Source organism: Amia ocellicauda, chromosome 4, assembly GCF_036373705.1.
Source record: "Amia ocellicauda isolate fAmiCal2 chromosome 4, fAmiCal2.hap1, whole genome shotgun sequence".
Taxonomy (NCBI): Eukaryota; Metazoa; Chordata; class Actinopteri; order Amiiformes; family Amiidae; genus Amia; species Amia ocellicauda.
Genome location: NC_089853.1, coordinates 40,546,074 through 40,566,478, shown reverse-complemented (window position 1 = coordinate 40,566,478; position 20,405 = coordinate 40,546,074). Strand labels below are relative to the sequence as shown.

The 20,405-nt window shown below is 49.2% G+C and overlaps 1 protein-coding gene across 4 annotated transcripts; it reads right to left on the bottom strand.

The window, feature by feature from the left end:
* Positions 1-4,813: 4,813 nt before the first annotated feature.
* On the bottom strand, positions 4,814-20,405 carry znf335 (zinc finger protein 335). 4 transcript variants are annotated; one of them, XM_066702208.1, is made up of 28 exons: positions 20,281-20,405; positions 18,578-18,770; positions 18,134-18,407; positions 17,830-17,907; positions 16,262-17,740; positions 15,816-15,962; positions 14,789-14,953; positions 14,262-14,532; positions 13,837-14,014; positions 13,514-13,626; positions 12,137-12,155; positions 11,889-12,026; positions 11,584-11,660; positions 11,316-11,476; positions 10,933-11,162; positions 10,637-10,736; positions 10,401-10,471; positions 9,898-10,157; positions 9,643-9,778; positions 9,339-9,542; positions 8,957-9,099; positions 8,703-8,842; positions 8,507-8,610; positions 8,305-8,391; positions 7,876-7,959; positions 7,687-7,752; positions 7,339-7,444; positions 4,814-7,193 (listed from the first exon to the last, which is right to left on the bottom strand). In XM_066702208.1, the coding sequence occupies exons 2-28, from the start codon at positions 18,767-18,769 to the stop codon at positions 7,069-7,071; spliced, it is 5,148 nt and encodes a 1,715-aa protein (XP_066558305.1). In that variant the 5' UTR covers position 18,770; positions 20,281-20,405; the 3' UTR covers positions 4,814-7,068. The 4 variants fall into 4 exon arrangements, with proteins under 4 accessions (XP_066558305.1, XP_066558304.1, XP_066558306.1 ...); XM_066702207.1 differs by having other exon boundaries at positions 18,578-18,775; positions 20,281-20,398; XM_066702209.1 differs by having other exon boundaries at positions 9,643-9,775; positions 18,578-18,775; positions 20,281-20,398.

Here is a 20,405-nt window from a genome sequence, read left to right as displayed (position 1 = left end):
ATTAATGTCCTTCAGATTAAGCAATATGCATGTGATTTAATTTTCAAGAGCCTGAACAATAAAACCCTTAAACATATTACAATATTGAAATGGCGTTAATCTTCTTACACCGTGACAGAGAAAGAGTTTGGGAATGGGGCTCTTGTTAATTGTCCCAGTCTCTCTGGGTCAGTAATGTCTCCTGTCAATGTGTCCCCCCATGCCCTGACACAGGCGCCTGACGCCAGAAAACAGAAGGTTCTTCCATGGGTGTCACCATGGGTGTCAGTCTCCCAGCCCAGTCGGAGGCCCATGTCCAGAACACACCTGTGCAAGATGATGATGATGATGATGATGATGATGGTTATTCCATGAGATATTATGATTTGGCATTGATGTGTACTAAACTGATCAGATCTGCTGTTGTGTTGTAGCCTTAGTGTGTTACCCTTATGTAAAACTTAGTAAAATGTAGTATAGTGCAGTATGGTCTGCCAATTTGAAGTAGGGGACAGAGGCATTGGTAGGGGATGGGGGCATTCAGCATTCGTGGGGGACAAGGGGGCATTCTTAGGGGACAGGGGGCGTTTGTAGGGGACAGGGGGGCATTCATAGGGGATAGGGGTGTTTGTAGAGGACAGGGGGCATTTGTAGGGGACAGGGCATTCGTGGGGGCATTCTTTGGGGATGGGGCGTTTGTAGGGGACAGGTGTATTTTTAGGGGACAGGGGGGCGTTTGTAGTGGCAGGGGAGTTGGGCTAACTACTCCTAACCTAAATTCTACTACCTCTACTTTGATTGCAAACTATTACTGATATTTATCTGTAAACTACAATAAAAAATAATGTATTATTATTATTATTAAAATATTATTATTTTTTGTATTATTATTTGTATTTCTTGGCAGACGCCCTTATCCAGGGCGACTTAAAACATAAGTGCAATACAAAGTGCAAGAATACAGTTAAGCATTACAGTTAAGTAATATTAAGTAATATTAATGATATCAACAACAATAATAACATACCATATCATGTATACCTGCCTGCTTAGTTTGACATATTGTTACTGATGCATATGACTCTTAAACTAGATTATACTGCTACTAGCACTGCTTAGATAACCAACACTGATATTAACCTGCATACTTTCATTACAATAGTACATATCCAATAACAGAGCAGGCCAAAAAGTACTGTCACATGCAAAGATATTTTCAATTCTAGTTTACTTTGAAATCTGCACTAGCTGCCTTAGAATCAAATACAGCTCCCATGTTTGCATTTATAAGATGATCTAGCAATGTGCACACACTGCATGTGCAATGTACCGATTCAATTTACATTTTAATCAAGGCTTAGTTGCTATTCCAAAGTCTGAATCCAGGTTATGGACAGGGGAGGGGCAACAGTCCTGGAGCGGAGAATCCCTCTATCTCTCTCTCTGTTTCCCTGCATCCGCCTGAACACAGTCCTGTGACTGGCAGTGAGTGCAGCTGACTCAGCCTGTGTGTGATCGCTCAGTTCTGCTGGCCTTGCTTATGTGTTACTGATTAATTTGATTTCACAAACTAAACATAAATATATAAAGTTTATAAACACCATACAATCTGTGAGGGACTAAGCAATACATGGAATACAATGAAAGCCCTGGATCAGACTGGGTTTATTATCATTATTATCATTTACTTCCTTTTCCCTGTGTCTGAGTGACTCTCCTGTCTGAGTGACTGCAGTCAAGTGGCCCTTTTGGACGACATTTTCAGAATGAGGTCATTTTTTAGCTATTGAAGATTTGAAAGTTAAATGAAAAATGACTAAATAAATAAATATGGCCCTCCTTCTCCATGTATGGCACTGCCTCCAGATTGTGCAGTTCTGGAGGAATGTGGCTGGAGCCCAGCCTCTCAGATCTGGGTGAAAGGCTGCATTCTGAGCACAGATACTGGCAGGGAGAACAGTGTTATAAAGTGCAGAGTGATGCTAAATTTAAAATGGCGAAGTAAGGCAACACAAATTAACAAACTATGTTGTGGGGGGGGTTAATCGCACTGACTAATACCAGCATTTGTATAATTTTGTTTTTACAGTTTCCAAAAAATTATAATCAACCAATAAATGAATAAATTAAAGGAAAGAAGAGATGAGAAGAGAAATGAAGCTGTGAAAAAGTGTAATAGTGAGATTATTCCCAAATTCATATTTCAACACAGAACAGGCAACAAAACACATGTGAGCGCTTTCCCATGTTCACACCTGAACGGGAATTCTGAGTAAGCAGTGCGTGTTGGTGGGTTGTTTGTTTTTCCGGATTGGCTCATTTAGAATAAAGGAGAGAAAGAAATGTGTGTTTGTACAGGCTTGCGGATCCCAGGTCTCTCCAGCTTTTCAGCTGCATGTGTCCTTTTCCGCAAAGGGATCCTAACAAAGCCAGATGTTCCATGAGCCGCAGCACTGCCAGCTCCCTTGTCAACCTGAAGGTCAGCCAGTCTTTGGTGGCATGGTGATGGTGATAAAATGCAGCTGTTGGCATTGTGATCCAGTCCATATGCCCCCGGCCCTCTGCGAGTCTGTTTTCACAGCGAAGTGCTTGTAAACATGCTTTAGTTTTGTGTAATTTCCTCCCCCCCCAGTAAGTGTCCTAAATCCAATCACCTAGCCCTTAAAAGGGATGATGTTGATTAATCAGGAAGTCTGGTGAAAGTGGCGCGCGTGTCAGGTTCTACCCCCCCGCGGTCACGGGCACCCTGGCACTGCCCGCCGCAGAGGGGCAGCTGGGTGGGATTGTTTGTGCAGACAATGGTGTCTACCTGATTTTAATCCTCAGCTCAGAAGAGAACAGGGATTCGCCGAGTTTAATAAGGGAAAGTGCTCGCATAATCAGGATTTGCAAAAGTGCCTTTGTGTTAATCTAAATTTATTTTATTTATGTTTTTACAGGATCGTTTCTGACATCTGTCACAAGGAGCTGGGTTAACCCCTTCCATGCCAACCAGCGCTGGAATTCACTGCAAAGCCAGTTGGTTTGGAACGTGAGGGAGGCCTACTGTCCATCCAGGCAGGGATGGAGTAGAGCCACACTCTCATATAAACTATAGATTTGTTCTTCCCTTCATTGTTCACAGGATATTTCTTGTTTATTAGTTGTTTTCCTCAAGACAGATCTGTCAGTCAGACCCTGCCAGGCCTGAGAAACTGGGTAAGACTTTCTGTGATAAACAAATTCAGTCTGTTCATTCAGTGTGCACAAGAATGAGGGTTAAGTTGAGGGATCATCATGTGATTGACATAAGATGATCCTAGAATGCCTTCAGGACTCCGAGAAAAAAGCCAAGCTATTCAGGTGCTCTTCCAGTGTGTACCCAGTCACCCAAATGTCTTAAATAAAGTGAAGTGTGACTGTAAACACAGGCCTAGAGATCCAACTTTCTGCCAAACGTCACCACTGTGTACACAACCAGTTGAAATGAGACGCCGTTATTTGTGCCCCACTCCATGCCGCCTTGTTGAAGGGCCTTGTTGTATCTGTTGTGACTAACGAGGCATCCTGCTTGGTTAATACGGGACTGTTGGCCATAATGGTAGAAGGCAGAAGCCCAAAATCTGTCCCCAAAAATGAAACAAAAAAGAAGCAGATGCCACCTTCTCTGCTTTTGCTCGATCAAATGGAACAGCTTAATCTGAGACTCATCCCTGGCTCCCTCCAGGAATGCGGTCAGGCATCATATGCTACACGGGGGTCGCGGTATGTCATCCTTTGCTGAAATAGTCACACTCATTCCTTAACGCCATCCAAATAGGGTGCAAACCTTGATTTAAATTTAAACTTTCACTGCAGGCAGAGTGGTTAAGCCCCACCAAAAAAACTAAACAAAAGCAACCAATCAACATTTTTGTTCTCCCATGAAACATAGTCAAAATATATTTAGCATCAATAAAAAAATGAGATGATTAAATTTAAGTGTCTTTTGTTTTTTTTTACAGGGAGGAAGATTAAAAGTTAAATTACAAGAGACACTTGAATTCTGCTGCTCTTGCATTCAATCAGTAAAGTTTCTGCTGATTTCTCTGAGCTGTTCCAACACCCAGAGAGAGCACATGTGCTCATAAAGAATATGTTTTAATGTGCCTGGGACAAGTGATGAAAGAACACGCACTCTGGTCACAATAATACCACATCCCACGACTCGTCTGGGGCGCGGCTAATCGAATTAGATTTTGCAATTATTTTACGATTAAATTCCAAAGCTGCATTTTTATAATTAAAGTCCAGAGTATCAGCGCTAAAGTATAATAAAATTGTTTTAAAATGCCGGATTACAATGTTAAGTCTGACGTGGCCAGCTGTGTGGATGAGCCGGCGGTCGAGATCACATTTGCAGGAAAATCCCAGGGCGCCGCGCAGCTCTTACGTGCAGATTACGGGTTTGTGTGGGCTCAACATCCTGTAATCCGCCGATTAGCTGATATAATCACCTGTAAATACACTTCACCAATCTCCCGGCAGAGGCGAGCTCGCGTCAGGGAGGTCGGTGGGTTGGGATCACCATGGCCAATGTCAAACGCTGCTCTTAAATGGCAGCTTCCTTGTTTTGACCTGGAATCCCAGGGGTTCCAGATTTCTGACAACAAATTCTTATCCAAGAGACAGAATGCTGGAAAACTCATTCTGTCTCTTGGATGACACTAGAATTTCCCTTTTAAAATGATGCATTTATTTAAACTATGAAACCATTAATTGAAACTGAAGATGTAGATGTATCTGAATTTGCTCTGGCTTGAGCAATCATTGCAAACTTCCCCCCCCAATATGTACTTGACGAAAAGACCACCTCCCAAATTGAAATGATCAGTTTTTATTTGTGACCTCCACAGCAGCGGGTGGCCAGACACGACACCCTGACTGCTCCCCATGTTTTCTTCCTACAATGTTATTCCCACAAAGAGAGAATAAAATAAAAATAAAAATATAAAACATACACCCATCTTTCCATTTACTAAACCTAAAGGAAATCAAGAGTTAAAGATTTATTTATACATATCATTTACAGAGGGTGTTAGTACCTTGCTTTCAGCACATTTTTCTGGTTTTAGAAATTCTATGCCCCCAATTTGGGATTTGCATCTATGCATGTTAAATAATTTTCAGGTTGCATGCCCCAGATGAGGGATCTTCAAAATGAACAACTGCAGAGGAAATACAACAAAACAGAAAAGAAGAGAAAAAGAGAGAGACAAGGGACTTTCCTTTCAATGGAACCTGATATTGAGGAGATTGTATACATCACACTCCACTATCAGCAAGCCCGACGGTCTGCTTTAGGAGTCTCCCGGGTCTACAAAAATTGCCTGTTCTTTAACGAAACGCACATCAAAATGAAAACGGAACAAACGAAAACACGGCCTGCTTTACATGTGCAAGATGTGTAACCAGAAACACAATCCTGATCTCCCTTGATTCCCTGGCGCTTCACTCAGACCAGCACTGGTGTCTATATCCCAGATTTCCAGTGTGCTCTACATTGCCAATTGAAGAGCAGTCTCTTGAAGCAATGCAGCCTCCTGCTGGTCACTAGACACACTGCAAAGCATTCCTCCACTTTCCCCTGCATGCATCTATAGCAATGCATCATCATTTAAGGTAACTAAAAGATACATCAGCTGTAACAAGCCTCTCTATACACTGTACAGTATCCACACCCCTTTACATTTTACAGGCACGTCCAACAGGCTTCCAACTTCCCTTCACAAAACGCAGAGCAGCCCGACCGGTCACTCAGGGGCTTTGCGTTACAGCTTCTTGCCAAACTAATACTTGATGTCCCTAAGAACTGTGGAAGACCGTGGGTTCGAAATAACCTAACTGAGTAATCACATATATTTCAAAAGCTCCCTGGCCACAGTTCAAAGGCTTGACCGGGAAGACATTTGAGTAGAATGCATTAGTTCTGGGACGAGGAACAGGACCAGAGCAACGCATAAGAGTCTTTCCAAAGGGTTCCACTGCGACGGCATCCTTGAGACTGCTGGTGGACGCTATATACAGGAGCAGTCTTTTGTCTTCATCTAGCACTGGTGAAAGGTCGTCGGCTGTTATCTGGGTCTATTTACAACGCAAGCAACAGTTTGCAGGTCAGAACTCACGCAGGAAAACCCCTCTGCGTCTCCCAGTATTTACAGAGCCTCATTAATTTGTTTAATCGGATCTAATCATATAGGGTTTGGAAATAAATAAACTACCTACTGTCTATTTGTTTAGTAATAAAGCACTATAGAGTTTTGCATATGTAAGCATGTACGCATTTGAATGGCGGGTCTGAGCGTAGCACATGAAAATGATATAACTGAACATGAAAATATATATAGATGAGGAGCAGACTAGCTATAGCCATTTCGCTTGATTGGTTTCTTATCTATTTTGCAATTCAGCAACAGAAATAAATCTTTGGTATCAGCTTTTGTCTTCTCATGTCTGATAGCAGCACGGCGCCCGCTCTGGTGTGCGTCTGCATGGAAACACAACACTTGCATGGAAAGGTTTGTGAAGGCATCAGGATATGACCCGACGCCCCCGTGCTCATATACATATTTACACTGTATGTTCAGTGTGAACTGAAAATCAACCACAATCGCTAGAAGAAGCCCCACTAGAGCCCGCATGGTTAGGCTGCAGCCCGTGGTGGTGATAACTCCAGTGTTCCCCCGTTAGTTTAGGCCAAGCATGGACAACGCGAAAAATGTCTAAATTTGGGCAAAGAGTCTTTACAGCAATTCCATACGAAAATACTCATATATATATATATATATATATATATATATATGAGGTATTTTATGTTCTCAGAAATGTGGATATTGACATCAAAGACCAAAAGAGGAAATGACTCTCTCTGACTTTGTTAGAATCTTAATGTCAAGTCTTGACAGTGATGGGTAGAATAGGAGCCCACCAAAGAGAGAGAGAGAGGGAGAGAGAGAGGGAGACGACAATCTAGTGAAATCCATGTCAGATTTGCCTGAAGGCTGCCGCAGCAGCAGTGCACCTCTAGCGTGCCGTTCCAGCCCCAGCAGCCGACGCACAGGGTTCGCTCCGCTACTCTTCCGTGAAGGTGATGACATCATACTGGATGCCCTGCTGCTGCATCTGCTCCAGCTGCTCGGCCGTGGCCTCGGTGGCGTAGACCGTCTGGGCCTGGGCCATGGCTGCGTCTGCCACCGCTGTGGGACCAAGGGCGAGACAGACGGATGGAGCAGCATTACAACCACAGGCACCGACACTCAGCAGTACAATCTGTAGGATATTAACTGGACGCTGTCTCTCCACTCTGCGGCCGCAAGGCACATTGACTTAAAGCTTGCTCACCCGTCACAGCAGAGTGGGCGGCCGCCTCCAGGTCCTCGTGGCTCAGGATCTGCTGCTCCGAGCTGATGGGGACGTACTGGATCTGCCCGTCGTGGCTCAGAGCGATCTGGAATGCAGGCAGGAAAAAACATCATCAATGACAACAAACTCCCAAATGTCTGCAGGCTCTGCTATTCAATACTGTAGTTCAATCACACTGGGAATCTACAAAATAAACTCAGGTCTGTCCCAAGGCTATCTGTCTGCATTGACTTCTCCCACTTCATCAGCATTGCTCCTGAAGAACTATTTGTAGAACACATTACCTAATGAAGACCTCCCTCAAGCTGTTGGTTTGGTCCCTCTTACCTGCTGTTCCTGCAGGAAGGTTCCATCCTGGTCATACTGGATGTGCGCAATCTGCCCGTCCTGCATCTGCAAAAGAAAAGCACAGAGACAGCTGCTCAGCCCGGGCACAAGCCTCAGAACAAAAGAGTAAAGGAACCATCGTGGGCAGGATTGCGTTCCAAAGATGGGATTTTGGAACGGCCGGTGTACCTGAATGTGGTTGCCCTCAGATACCACCACGTACTCCTGTGGGAGGAGATGCTGAACACCGTCCTGTGAGATGATGTACTGGACCTGCAGGGAGATGGGAAGAGAGAAGGGTCAAAAGGTGTGCCGCCGGAGTGGACTGTGATGGTCAGCAATGGTTCTCCGTCTCACTTTGATACGGTCAACATCAGTGTGGACTAAATCTTCTGCGTGTCTCTCCAGTGTAATACCACTAGGACTCCAGTCTCTGAAGCCACCCGCTGAGAGATGCTTCAGAAGCATCAGAAGCATGATGTCTTCTGAAGCATCTCTCAGCGGGTGGCTTCAGAGACTGGAGTCCTAGTGGTATTACACTGGAGGACATTAATTTAATGGTTTTCTCTGCTGTAAGCCCTGAAAGACACTAAGACACTTGGCAATGGAGACCCTCACCTCGGTCACCTGGTTTTCCGCCGTCATCAAGTGCTGAACTGTCTGGCCGTCCACGGTGGTTATCTGTTGGATATATGTGGCCTCCTCCTGCAGGCAAAAAAATAAATTTAAAAACCTAAATCTTCAACATGTGATTGACCCTTCCAACAACGCTCAACCCATTACAGTGCAGGCCTGTCCCCCGGGCCCCCGCGGGCCGTACCTGGTCAGAAAGGGTCTGCTCCTGGGCCACGATGATGTGGTCCTGTCCCAGAGCCTGCTGGAGCCTCTCTGGAGTGATCACGGTCTGGCCGGCCTGCAGAGCGGCTGCACAGAGAGGGAACAAGTGTTACGGTTTTCCCCAAGCAGTACTAAAAGAGAACTGCACTGGAGGCGCGGCTCAGGTCAGGTGTGCTCACACTGCAGCGTGGCCAGGGCCTCCTCGTTGCTGTTGAGGATGATGGCCTGCTGGGAGCCGCCGAGACGGGTCTTGCGCACAGGGGGGTCCAGGCTGTGGAGCCTCTCCATGTGGAACTTCAGGTGCCCGTTGCGGTTGAACCTGCCGAGGGAAGACCACGATAGAAGGTTAATACTGAACAAAATAAAGCTGTTTCATGCCTGCCGGGAGTGACTCGGAGTCGTGTGCCCATGCGATTGCGGCGGCTTCTCCCACCTCTGACCACAGACATCGCAGGCGAAGGGCTTCTCGTTGGTGTGGGTCATCATGTGGCGCCGCAGGTCCTTCTTGTTCTTGGATGCAAAGCTGCAGTGGCCACACTTATGGGGTCGGAGGTCTGCGTGTTGAGACATGTGATTCTATAGGAGAGAGAGATGAAGAGGTTAAATTTAGAAACTAACGTTGTCTGGAGAATTAAAATGCCGTCTGTGTAGCACAAGTTTCTTTGCTGATGCACATATCTGTATTAATTCCAAAAATTAATTAATAAAGAATGAAAAACTTCAATGTCTTAAGTTTCTTGTGATATATACTCTGAGGCTTAAGTATTGTATAATCATATGAAAAAACGGTCAACTGGGCAGTGAAGCAAACTGACCCTGACATCCGGCCAGGAGGAGGCAGCATAGTCGCAGTCGGGGCACTTGAACATGTGGGGGCCGACGTGCGCCCTCTTGTGGGTCTCCATGTCGGCGCGGCCGTGGAAGGAGGCCATACAGATCTTGCAGGAGAACTTCTTGGAGCTGAGCTGCTGGGGGGAGGAGGAGGCCGACGGGGGCGAGCTGGGGGGCTCGCTGCTCAGCTGCGGGGAGAGGGGGGACAGAGTGAGTGATGTTTAAATTCGCCTCAGCCCGACTGTATTGGTGGTGGCGTCTCATCAGCGCCTGTGCCGCGTGCCTCACCTCGATCTGCTGCAGCGTGCCTCCACCCAGCCCAGAGGTCAGGTAGTACTTGCCCTTGTGCTCTTTGATGGTCCCGGGGAGAGAGGCGCTGCTGACGACCACAGGGTGGGAGCTGTCAGGGCTGCTGTCACTGCTGCTGCAAAACACCGCACAGGAGAGTCTTCACTGCACACATCGAATTCGGACTATGACCCGCTGTTTAGATCTACATCTTGCACTTCCATAAACCCAGCCAGACTGGTATTGGCTCTATACCTGTAGACGGGGGCGGTGCTGTGGATCTCCTCTCCGGCCTGCTCCACCACGCTGAAGTCGGCGCCGCCCTGGTAGGCGTTGATGGCGATCTGCGTGATCTCCGCACCCCCCTCCACGGCGCCGGACTCGAACGCCTCCTGCACCAGCGTCTCTCCGTGCTCCGACACGTGGAACGTCACCACCTTCTGGGGCTGCGAGGGCAACGGTCCCGCGGAGTCTGCCTCGGCCCCCTCCAGCCCATCCGATTTCAGCACGGCCACCTGCAGCCATCCAACCGAGTGATTAATCTGTCCGGGGCTCCTAATTTCTACGTGTGATGGCTTCTGTTGCCAGATTGTCTTTTTATTTAATTTCTTCCAAACAACCGTATAAGACAATTTCTTACAAAAACGTTATCTGACGGTGGAGACGGTGACTTTACTATGCTCAAAAGTGTTCTTACACTGAACATACAGTGTGCCCGACTGCTCCTATTTCTCGCGAGGGTTAATCGAGTTGCTCACCAGCTCCCGTGGGTTGCTCATGTTCAGCAGCAGGTCCAGTGCATTCTGGGCGGACAGGTCTGTGGTCTCTGCTGCATTCGACACAGGGGCAAAGGGAGGGAATTAAGCCAAGGCACCAGGATCACATAGTCACTGAAACACATTCTAGAACCCTCTGCAGTGGCACTTTTTAAGGACTGGAAACTGGGCAGCTCCGAGCAGCCTGCCCTGCTGTCGCTGCACTAGGACTGTCTCACCTTGCTCGTAGATGATAGTGGCATTTGCTAGGGAGTCCTGAGCGACCCCAGAGTTCTCCACTGCCTGCATGGCCTGAAACCCAACTTGGTCCATCGTCACCTGAGAGAGAGAGAGAGAGAAGAGGCTGAGAGAAGCGGTCACTGGACTCCAGCTTCCCTCAGGCGAATCCAGACCCTGCTGCTCTCAACTTCACATCTCTGTTCCTCCAGACCCAAATGCCCGTCACCCCATACATTCCCATTCCCTCTCCCCTTCTCGCCTGATGAGTATGCGAGTATGACAGCAGCTCCCTTACGATGGGCCCGCGGATGCTGTCCTGCACGGCCTGCGTGTGGTCGTGCTGCTGCTTGAGCTCCTCGATCTGCTGCAGGGTGAAGAAGGGGCGGCGGCGGCGGGGCGGCTCCTCCGGGTGCGAGTGGCACCACTCCTCGAAGCTGTCAAGGTGCCGGCACTGCACGTGGAGGCGCAGGTTCTTCTTATGCTTCGTCATGAAGTGGCACAGCTCACAGGAGAACGGCTTCTCCCCTGGGGAAGCGCACGGGGAGACAGAGAGAGAGTGCTGGGTGAGAGAAGAGCGCCGTAGATCTGTCTCTGGTTCAGCCTCCTTTCCACATCCATAGAACTGCTTGGCGGGCTCAGAAGATGGGGCATATTGGCAGAGAAGACCCTGCTGCTCACCGGTGTGTTTGATGGCCATGTGCGACACCAGGAAGTCCTCTTTGGTGGTGGAGTACTTGCAGTAGTCGCACTTGAAGGGCTTGTCGCTGGTGTGGGACAGCTGGTGGTTGAGGAGGAGCTTCTTGTTGTCACACGTGTACTCACAGAACTCGCACTTGAACCTGACGCAGCGAAGACAACGAGGACACGTGTCACCACCCGCACGATATTGTTTTAATAACTACTAGAGATGAACAGTGTAGAATAATAATAACAAAAAGCTACTGACCTGCTGTTGCCGTAGCTCTGGATGTGAGTGAGGAGATGCATTTTGAAGGTGTAGCGTTTCTTAAATGACTTCCCACACTGCAGCGGCAAGACGAAATACACAGGAGAAACAGGTTACAACACGGAGTCCTGGCACGGACACACGGCGGCAACAAGACCGTGTCAACCTGGACCAGTGTCAGATGGTTCGCCGGTGAGGACTTATCACCCACAGACAGGCAGAACCAACGGTGAGAATATGGTGGCTGAATCCTTGTTGGCCAAATAAGCATCTGTTCTGTGTATCGATGTATATCGTTTACTCACTTTGTCACACATGTGTGGCTTCTCCGTGCTGTGCGTCTTCATGTGCTGGGTCAGGCGCTTCTGCATGGGGTACACGCGGTTACACACTGGACACGGGTACTGCGTAATCTTGGGGATCTGTGAGAACCCGAGAGAAAGCTGCTATGGCATCAAAAGCAAATACTTCATGAGCCTGTTTGTTTTCACTGCTGTTTAAATATACGGCACTTCCTACTGCTGCAGATTAAACGGTTATTGAAAACACTCACCAGGTCTGTCTTCTTTTTCCTGAAAGATAGAAAAATACAGGACAAAATTAATGTAACCTGCATTTCAACATAACCTGTCATTATAAACTCTGTGCTGCGGTGGAATGTGTCAGTGATCATGAAAATATACACTCACCTAAAGGATTATTAGGAACACCATACTAATACTGTGTTTGACCCCCTTTCGCCTTCAGAACTGCCTTAATTCTACGTGGCATTGATTCAACAAGGTGCTGAAAGCATTCTTTAGAAATGTTGGCCCATATTGATAGGATAGCATCTTGCAGTTGATGGAGATTTGTGGGATGCACATACAGGGCACGAAGCTCCCGTTCCACCACATCCCAAAGATGCTCTATTGGGTTGAGATCTGGTGACTGTGGGGGCCAGTTTAGTACAGTGAACTCATTGTCATGTTCAAGAAACCAATTTGAAATGATTCGACCTTTGTGACATGGTGCATTATCCTGCTGGAAGTAGCCATCAGAGGATGGGTACATGGTGGTCATAAAGGGATGGACATGGTCAGAAACAATGCTCAGGTAGGCCGTGGCATTTAAACGATGCCCAATTGGCACTAAGGGGCCTAAAGTGTGCCAAGAAAACATCCCCCACACCATTACACCACCACCACCAGCCTGCACAGTGGTAACAAGGCATGATGGATCCATGTTCTCATTCTGTTTACGCCAAATTCTGACTCTACCATCTGAATGTCTCAACAGAAATCGAGACTCATCAGACCAAGCAACATTTTTCCAGTCTTCAACTGTCCAATTTTGGTGAGCTTGTGCAAATTGTAGCCTCTTTTTCCTATTTGTAGTGGAGATGAGTGGTACCCGGTGGGGTCTTCTGCTGTTGTAGCCCATCCGCCTCAAGGTTGTACGTGTTGTGGCTTCACAAATGCTTTGCTGCATACCTCGGTTGTAACAAGTGGTTATTTCAGTCAAAGTTGCTCTTCTATCAGCTTGAATCAGTCGGCCCATTCTCCTCTGACCTCTAGCATCAACAAGGCATTTTCGCCCACAGGACTGCCGCATACTGGATGTTTTTCCCTTTTCACACCATTCTTTGTAAACCCTAGAAATGGTTGTGCGTGAAAATCCCAGTAACCGAGCAGATTGTGAAATACTCAGACCGGCCCGTCTGGCACCAACAACCATGCCACGCTCAAAATTGCTTAAATCACCTTTCTTTCCCATTCAGACATTCAGTTTGGAGTTCAGGAGATTGTCTTGACCAGGACCACACCCCTAAATGCATTGAAGCAACTGCCATGTGATTGGTTGGTTAGATAATTGCATTAATGAGAAATTGAACAGGTGTTCCTAATAATCCTTTAGGTGAGTGTATATAGCAGTGTGCACCAGCTCTTACTTGTCCTTGTTGTGGACAGTGGAGTGGCGGATCACGTCCTTCTTGTACACGCTGGTGTAGTCGCACTCGTCGCATTTGTAGGGTTTGGTTCCCACATGGTTGAACATGTGCTCCTAGGGGAAGACATGAGGGCAGGGCTCTTACATATGTAGTATAGATGTCTGACTAACTCTAACCTTAATGCAACCAGTAAGTTAAACTAAAAAATACTTTTAAAAGGTCACTCCATGCACAGAGCCAGCCTTTTGTCTGTACACAGAGCGGAGGAGGAGGGGAATTCACATGCAAAGCCTTTACAGAGACACCAGATACGGGCAACATGCCTTCAGGGAGGACCAGCGCTTGCACCGGTAGCTGCACTGCAGGCACTTGAAGCGCTCGGGGTCGTTCCCCTCGTGGGATTCCACGTGGAAGCGCAAGTCCTCCTGCGACAGGAACCGGGAGCCACAGATGCGGCAGTTGTGGGGCCTCAGCAGGGGTTTGTGGGATTTGTAGTAGTACCTAACATCACAAGAAAACACACGTAAGGCAAGAAATATATATATATAAATGTGTGTGTGTATACATAAAACTACAAGCAGAGGTGGCACCAAACAGTAAGTGATCAATAATGTTCAATGAATAGTAAGAGAGCACATTTGTATTAATTTCAGCCATATTTTAAACTCATCACATTCTGACGTGGCACTTTATTTGCTTGTCACTCTATACCCCAAAGCTGCAACGCACGGATGATTTCCACACTCACTTGCGTGTCATGTACTTCTTGTACTTCTTGCGAAGAAACCGCTTGGAAGGCCGCCCTCGCTTCCTGGGATAGAAGTCCACCTCCTCCGCTCCGGTGTTGGAGGAGGGGTCCTTGTTCTCGGAGTCAGACTGGCTGACGCCCGGCTCTGCGCCGTTCTCGTTGGCGGAGGTGGCAGCCCCCGTCTCCAGTCCGGAGGAGCTGGCTTCCTCTGAGCCCTGGGGGTCTGCGCTCTTGTGGGGCACAGCGGATACCGAGACGCCGGCCGCAGCTCCTGGGAGAGGAGACGATAAAACAAAACAAAACGGGGAATCAGGTTAATGCCTTGGGCGATAACCTTCAGACCTATATGGTGATCGTGAAAAAAATTTAAACTTTCATGGAATCAAGACTGAAAACTAAAACCATATCAAGCATTTAAAACTATTATAACATTTATCTTATTTATTTTTTATTGCGAGCGGCCACTGGACAGTATCGGTTATCAAAAGCTGACTGGCTGCAGACAGTGGGAGCTAGGGGACACGCACCCTGGCCGCGGCGGCTTCCCTCAGTGCTGGGGAACTTCCTGGGGCGCACCACCGTGCGGCGCGGCCGGCCCTGCGAGAAGGACGAGGAGGAGGTGGGCGCGCTGCGTAGCTGGGAGGGCTGGCGGCCCCGGCAGTCATCCTCCGCTGGGTTGTAGTCACTGTCGTCTGGGGAGAGCAGGGAGGTGAGGAGCAATTAACTACACACCCTTCATGCTATACTGGTCTTCTTCCAAAGAATATATACATCAACAGGTACATAATATTCAAATGCAAACTGATTATTTGTTTAGTTTATTTTCAATCATTTGTATTAACATCCCATCTAGGCTTCCACACACCTGTGCAAGCCAGAGTGTTAGGGTATATTGTCAAAAGTGTAGAATTGAGAGGGCAGTGATGTTCAGACTGTACAATGCACTAGTTAGACCTCATCTGGATACTGTGGACAGTTCTGGGCTCCACACTTCAAGAAAGATATCGCTGCTCTAGAGGCAGTTCAGAGGAGAGCAACCAGACTTATTCCAGGTCTAAAGGGAATGTCCTACTGAGAGACTGAGGAACTGAACCTTTTCACCCTGGAACAGAGGAGACTACGTGGGGACTTGATCCAAGTCTTCAAAATCATGAAAGGCATCGACCACATCAAACCAGAGGAGCTTTTCCAGATCAGTAGGGACACACGCACCCGGGGACACAAATGGAAATTGGACTTCAAGGCATTCAAAACGGAAAACAGGAGACACTTCTTCACGCAGAGAGGCATCACAATCTGAACAAACTCCCCAGCGATGTGGTTGAAGCCGACAATTTGGGAACATTTAAAAATAGACTGGATAGGATCCTTGGATCACTTAGTTATTAATGGACACCAAACGAGCACAATGGGTCGAATGGCCTCCTCTCGATTGGTCACTTTCTTATGTTCTTCTTAGCAGTGTCACTCTGCTACTACCTCATCGATACGCAGTGCCAGCCCTTCACTGCGTGTCCCAGCACCGCAGTCACGGCGCTGCGGTCATCTGCTTACCTGCGGGATCATCAATGGCGCCGGCGTCAATGATGTCATCGTCCTCTTCCTCGGTGGGCTCCTCCACCTTCACCTCACCCTCACGGAGCAGCGGGGAGTCGGAGCGCCGCGGACGCCCTCGACCTCGCTTCCTCGGGGGTGGGGCCCCTGCCGAAAACCAAACCAAGGATAAATTCACCAGTTACAAGAATCCTTTTCTTTTTGACGAAGTGTTTCCCCAGATGGGCCCTAATCTGGATTATAAGGCTGCAGCTTGTGAGCTTTTGACACTACCTACTGTTCTGTGGATTGGGCTTTACAGCAACTGTACAAAATAGCATAGAGAATGATTCTGACCTTGCAGAGATTTTTCACTGAGCATTTTGTGTTTTATAATGGATTTATTTAATAAGGGGACTAGAGAAACTACAGGTTTGTAAACACAAGGCTGTGTGTCAGGGCCTCACCAGCATTCTTGAAGTGCCGGTCTCTCATGTGGTTGATGAGGGTGTCCTTGGAGACGCTCTTGTAGGGACACATCTTGCATTTGAACTGCTGCACCACCACCACCTCCATCATCTCCTCCAGCTCTGCCAGGTTTGGGGGGCGGTCCCGGGGCCCAGGTGTCGCCCCCAGCCCCCTAGCTGGTCCGCTGCCCTGCGCCCCAGACTGCCGAGGCCCGGCCGCCCGGCCCTTCTCCTCTTCCGGCTCGTAGTGCTGGGGCTGGTGGGGGACGGCCTCCCGCTCGGGATACCTGGAGTGCTGGGGCTGGTCCGGGCCGTCGCCGCTGCTCTCTATGTAGTGCGAGTGCTGAGGCTGATCCGGTTGGTCCTCCGAGCTGTCCTCCTCGTACAGGGACCCCCGTGGCCCCCCTTCCGAGTCCGGGACGGCGCCGCGCTCCACATAGCAGGAGTGCTCGGCCGGTTCGGAGCCGTCGACGCTGCACTCGGCGTATTCCTGCAGGTGGGGTGGCTGGCCGGAGTCGTCCACGCAGCACTCGATGTACTGGGAGTGCTGGGGCTGGTCAGGGCCATCTGTCACACACTCCACGTACTGGGAATGTCCCGGCTGGTCGGAGCTGCACTCCACGTACTGGGAATGTCCCGGCTGGTCAGAGCTACACTCCACGTACTGGGAATGTCCCGGCTGGTCGGTGCTGCACTCCACGTACTGGGAATGTCCCGGCTGGTCGGTGCTGCACTCCACGTACTGGGAATGTCCCGGCTGGTCGGTGCTGCACTCCACGTACTGGGAATGTCCCGGCTGGTCGGTGCTGCACTCCACGTACTGGGAATGTCCCGGCTGGTCGGAGCTACACTCCACATACTGGGAATGTCCCGGCTGGTCGGTGCTGCACTCCACATACTGGGAATGTCCCGGCTGGTCGGTGCTGCACTCCACATACTGGGAATGTCCCGGCTGGTCGGTGCTGCACTCCACATATTGGGAATGTCCCGGCTGGTCGGTGCTGCACTCCACGTACTGGGAGCGGTGCGAAAGGCTGGAGTCGTTGGAGTCGTCCCCGGCGTATTCCCGCGACTGCTCTGGCCCACCCGTGCTGCAGTCCACGTAGCGGGAGTGCTGTGGCCGGTCGGAGCCGTCCACTGTGCACTCGATGTAGTGGGAGTGCCGGGACGGACTGGAGTCGTCCGCGCTGCACTCCACGTACTGCGAGTGCTGTGTCTGGTCGGGCCGGTCTCCCGTGCACTCGCTGTACCGGGAGTGCCCCGTCTGGTCGGGCTGGGCCATGTGCCCCTCATGCTCGGGGTACCCAGAGTGCCCCGGCTGGTCCGGCTGGTCTGGGTCCATGCCCTCGGGGTCGGGCAGACTCCCCCGTCTGTGCTCCGTCATCTCCGATTGGTCCAGGCAGGTGGAGGTGGGCCCGTCCCCTAGAGCCTCGATGGTGATGCGGCTGGAGGAGGACATCTGGGACACCATGGGGTTACCTGTGAGAGAATGAGAAACACAGAGGTTCAACAACAATCTCTACACCGTCAAAGAAGAGGCACTTTCCTCAGACCAAAAACACACTGACCGTCGTCCGGTCCCTGCAGGATGAGATACTGGGTGGTTTCGGCGCCTCCATCCTCTGCGCTGGTCACTGTGATACAACCTGCGGACAGACACATAATCACTGTGGTATCTGCGAGATGCATGAGTGTACAGGTCAGGAGGGTTAATTAGGGATACAACTGAAGATAGACATGGTGTTTTGGTTCCACCTGGAAATTATTTGGTTTAGGTTAGTTGGGTTTGGGGTTAGGCTAGGGACAGCATTACAGTTAATAAATTAGTAAATAACTACACAGAGGGACGGGCAGCGTATCTGGAGAACTGACCGTTCATGATGTCGGGTCCGATGGTGGACTCAATGATCTTGTCGATGGCGGAGCCCAGGTCGGTGGAGGTGGACGCCGTGGAGTCGGACACCATCATCCCCCCGTCCGACACCGCGCTGGAGTGCACCAGCACCTGCGCTGACTCCGACACCAGGATGGACTGCGTCACTGTGGACACGCTGGAGACGCTGGTGGACTGGGCGACGGAGGACGAGTCGGGGAGATGGACCACCGCTCTGACGTCAGTGCTGGAGCTGGTCTCTGGGATCAGCTCCTTCACAACACAGACACGCAGGTTAGAGCTGGGACAGATGACTGGACACACATACAGCCGATTATCCGAGTGTTCTGGGTGAGTTCACGGACAGAGCGGGCACACATGGCGGCTGTGTGTGGTCGTGTGTGAGTGAGTGTGCGTCTCCCCCGGCCCAGAGTCAGGCTCACCACAATCCCCTCGGAACTCTGTCCCACGTGGGAGTCGGACTCGGGCGCGAGGCCGGGCATGGCGGCCGTGTCACTGCTGTCGGCAGACATGGCCTCCGAGGTCTCCATGCCCAGGCCACTCTCCGAGGGCTGCTCCACCCCCGAGGGCCCCGCGTCGCTGCTGCTCTCCACCTCATTCTCCTCCGAGTCCATGCTACCCTTGACAGAGCGTGAGAGAGAGGAGAGGGAGTGAATAAGAGAGAAGGGAGTGCAAGAAAGAGAAAGTGAGAGGGCATTCATGTTGCTCCGAGTCCATGCTCAGAGTGAGAGAGTGAGAGAGTGAGATAGTGAGAGAAAGGCGAATGAGTGAATCACAGAGAGGAGAGAGAGAGAGAGAGAGAGAGAGAGAGAGCATTAATTCTCCTCCAAGTCAATGCTTGGAGTCAGAGATTGAGAGAGTGAGAGAAAGTTAAACAAAAGACAAAAATGGTCATAGCAGTGGTCTAGTCATGGAAAGTCCCAATTCTCCAGGTATGATATGCTCCATCAGCCAATAGGCACGTTATTCTTTATATTTATTATTTAATGTTAAGGGCTGATACATAGGGGTACACATACATCCTATGCTAGGAGGATTTTTTGCAGCTAGTGTTAAATAAGCCTCACTTACCAGACAAAAACATTATAATGACCAGGTAATGTATGCTTAAAAAGCACAACATAACATTTTCCCATCATTCCCACAACACTGGCAACGGTGTGCTGGTCTGTACCATACAGAGCACCTAAAGTGAGGCGAGTACTGTCTTTCAGAAACCTTGCAAGCTTGTTCATAGCCCCACCAGAGTCAATGCACAGGCAAACAAGCCCTGCACTGGGATTTACAGCACGACTTGTGGTGTTTATGAGGGCATGAAAATGCGACACGATATGAACTCATGGAAATGATGAGAGAATTCATACGAAACTGAATCAGACCTCCATGAATACACTCCTGCCTTTGTATTCATGTTATACAGCTGCACGTATTTGGAGTGAGGTATGTGCTTTGGATAATCATACATTTACACTGAGCATCTTTTGAGCGGGCGGGTAGGCATGTTCAGCTGCCCCGCACTAGCAAGTACAAGACAAGGATCGCTCATGCACTTTTTGTACTATTATTATTATTATTATTATTATTATTATTAATAATAATAATAATAATAATAATAATAATAATAATAATAATAATTAGTCGTTTAAACACTGGGCAGGAGTTAAGAGAATACAAGCTTTCATGGGTTCCGCTCTACATACAGCCATGAGAAATGAGAGCCGACCCAAGCCTGTCGCTGTCGTGAAGGGGGAACTGGAGGGAGGAAATAAACTCCCAAAAACGGTGTATATTGGCCTTAAATAAAGCCTATTTAGTGACAAATGTAAACACACATCGTCTCTTCTGATACTTTTCCAACAATTTCTCGGTTCTTCGCCACTCAGACACTACACGCGAGTCGCCCCTGTGCGCTTTTAAACCCAGGCCGAGCTGCCCTCCCCACTGCCTGCTGCGCGCCGCCATTTTCCCGAGCCGCTTTTCCACTCAGGCAGTCGCTGAGCGCCTATCTGTGGCCGAGGGACCCCGAGGGCCTCGCCGGCTCGGCCAGACCGCCCAGCTCCCTTCCCTGAAGAAAATTAAGCTGCCCTTTTCCTCGCTGAGCCGAACCTCGGCGTGTTCATCTTACCGTTTCGTCGGTCCCGAATCCTCTGCTTTTTACCCCTCGGTTCTCCAGAAACGAGATTCAATGGTAACCTATAAATGCTCCGGCATTCTGGTCGGGCGCCATGAGCTTCTTCTGTCTCCTCTGAG

Excerpts from the sequence above, each read along its gene's own strand:
- znf335 (XM_066702208.1), bottom strand. The coding sequence starts at position 18,769 with ATGGACTCGGAGGAGAATGAGGTGGAGAGCAGCAGCGACGCGGGGCCC. Across the intron at positions 18,408-18,577 it reads AGAGTTCCGAGGGGATTGTG|GAGCTGATCCCAGAGACCAG; the intron begins GTGAGCCTGACT and ends TGTGTTGTGAAG. Across the intron at positions 10,472-10,636 it reads CACTATCATCTACGAGCAAG|CAGAGACCACAGACCTGTCC; the intron begins GTGAGACAGTCC and ends TGTCGAATGCAG.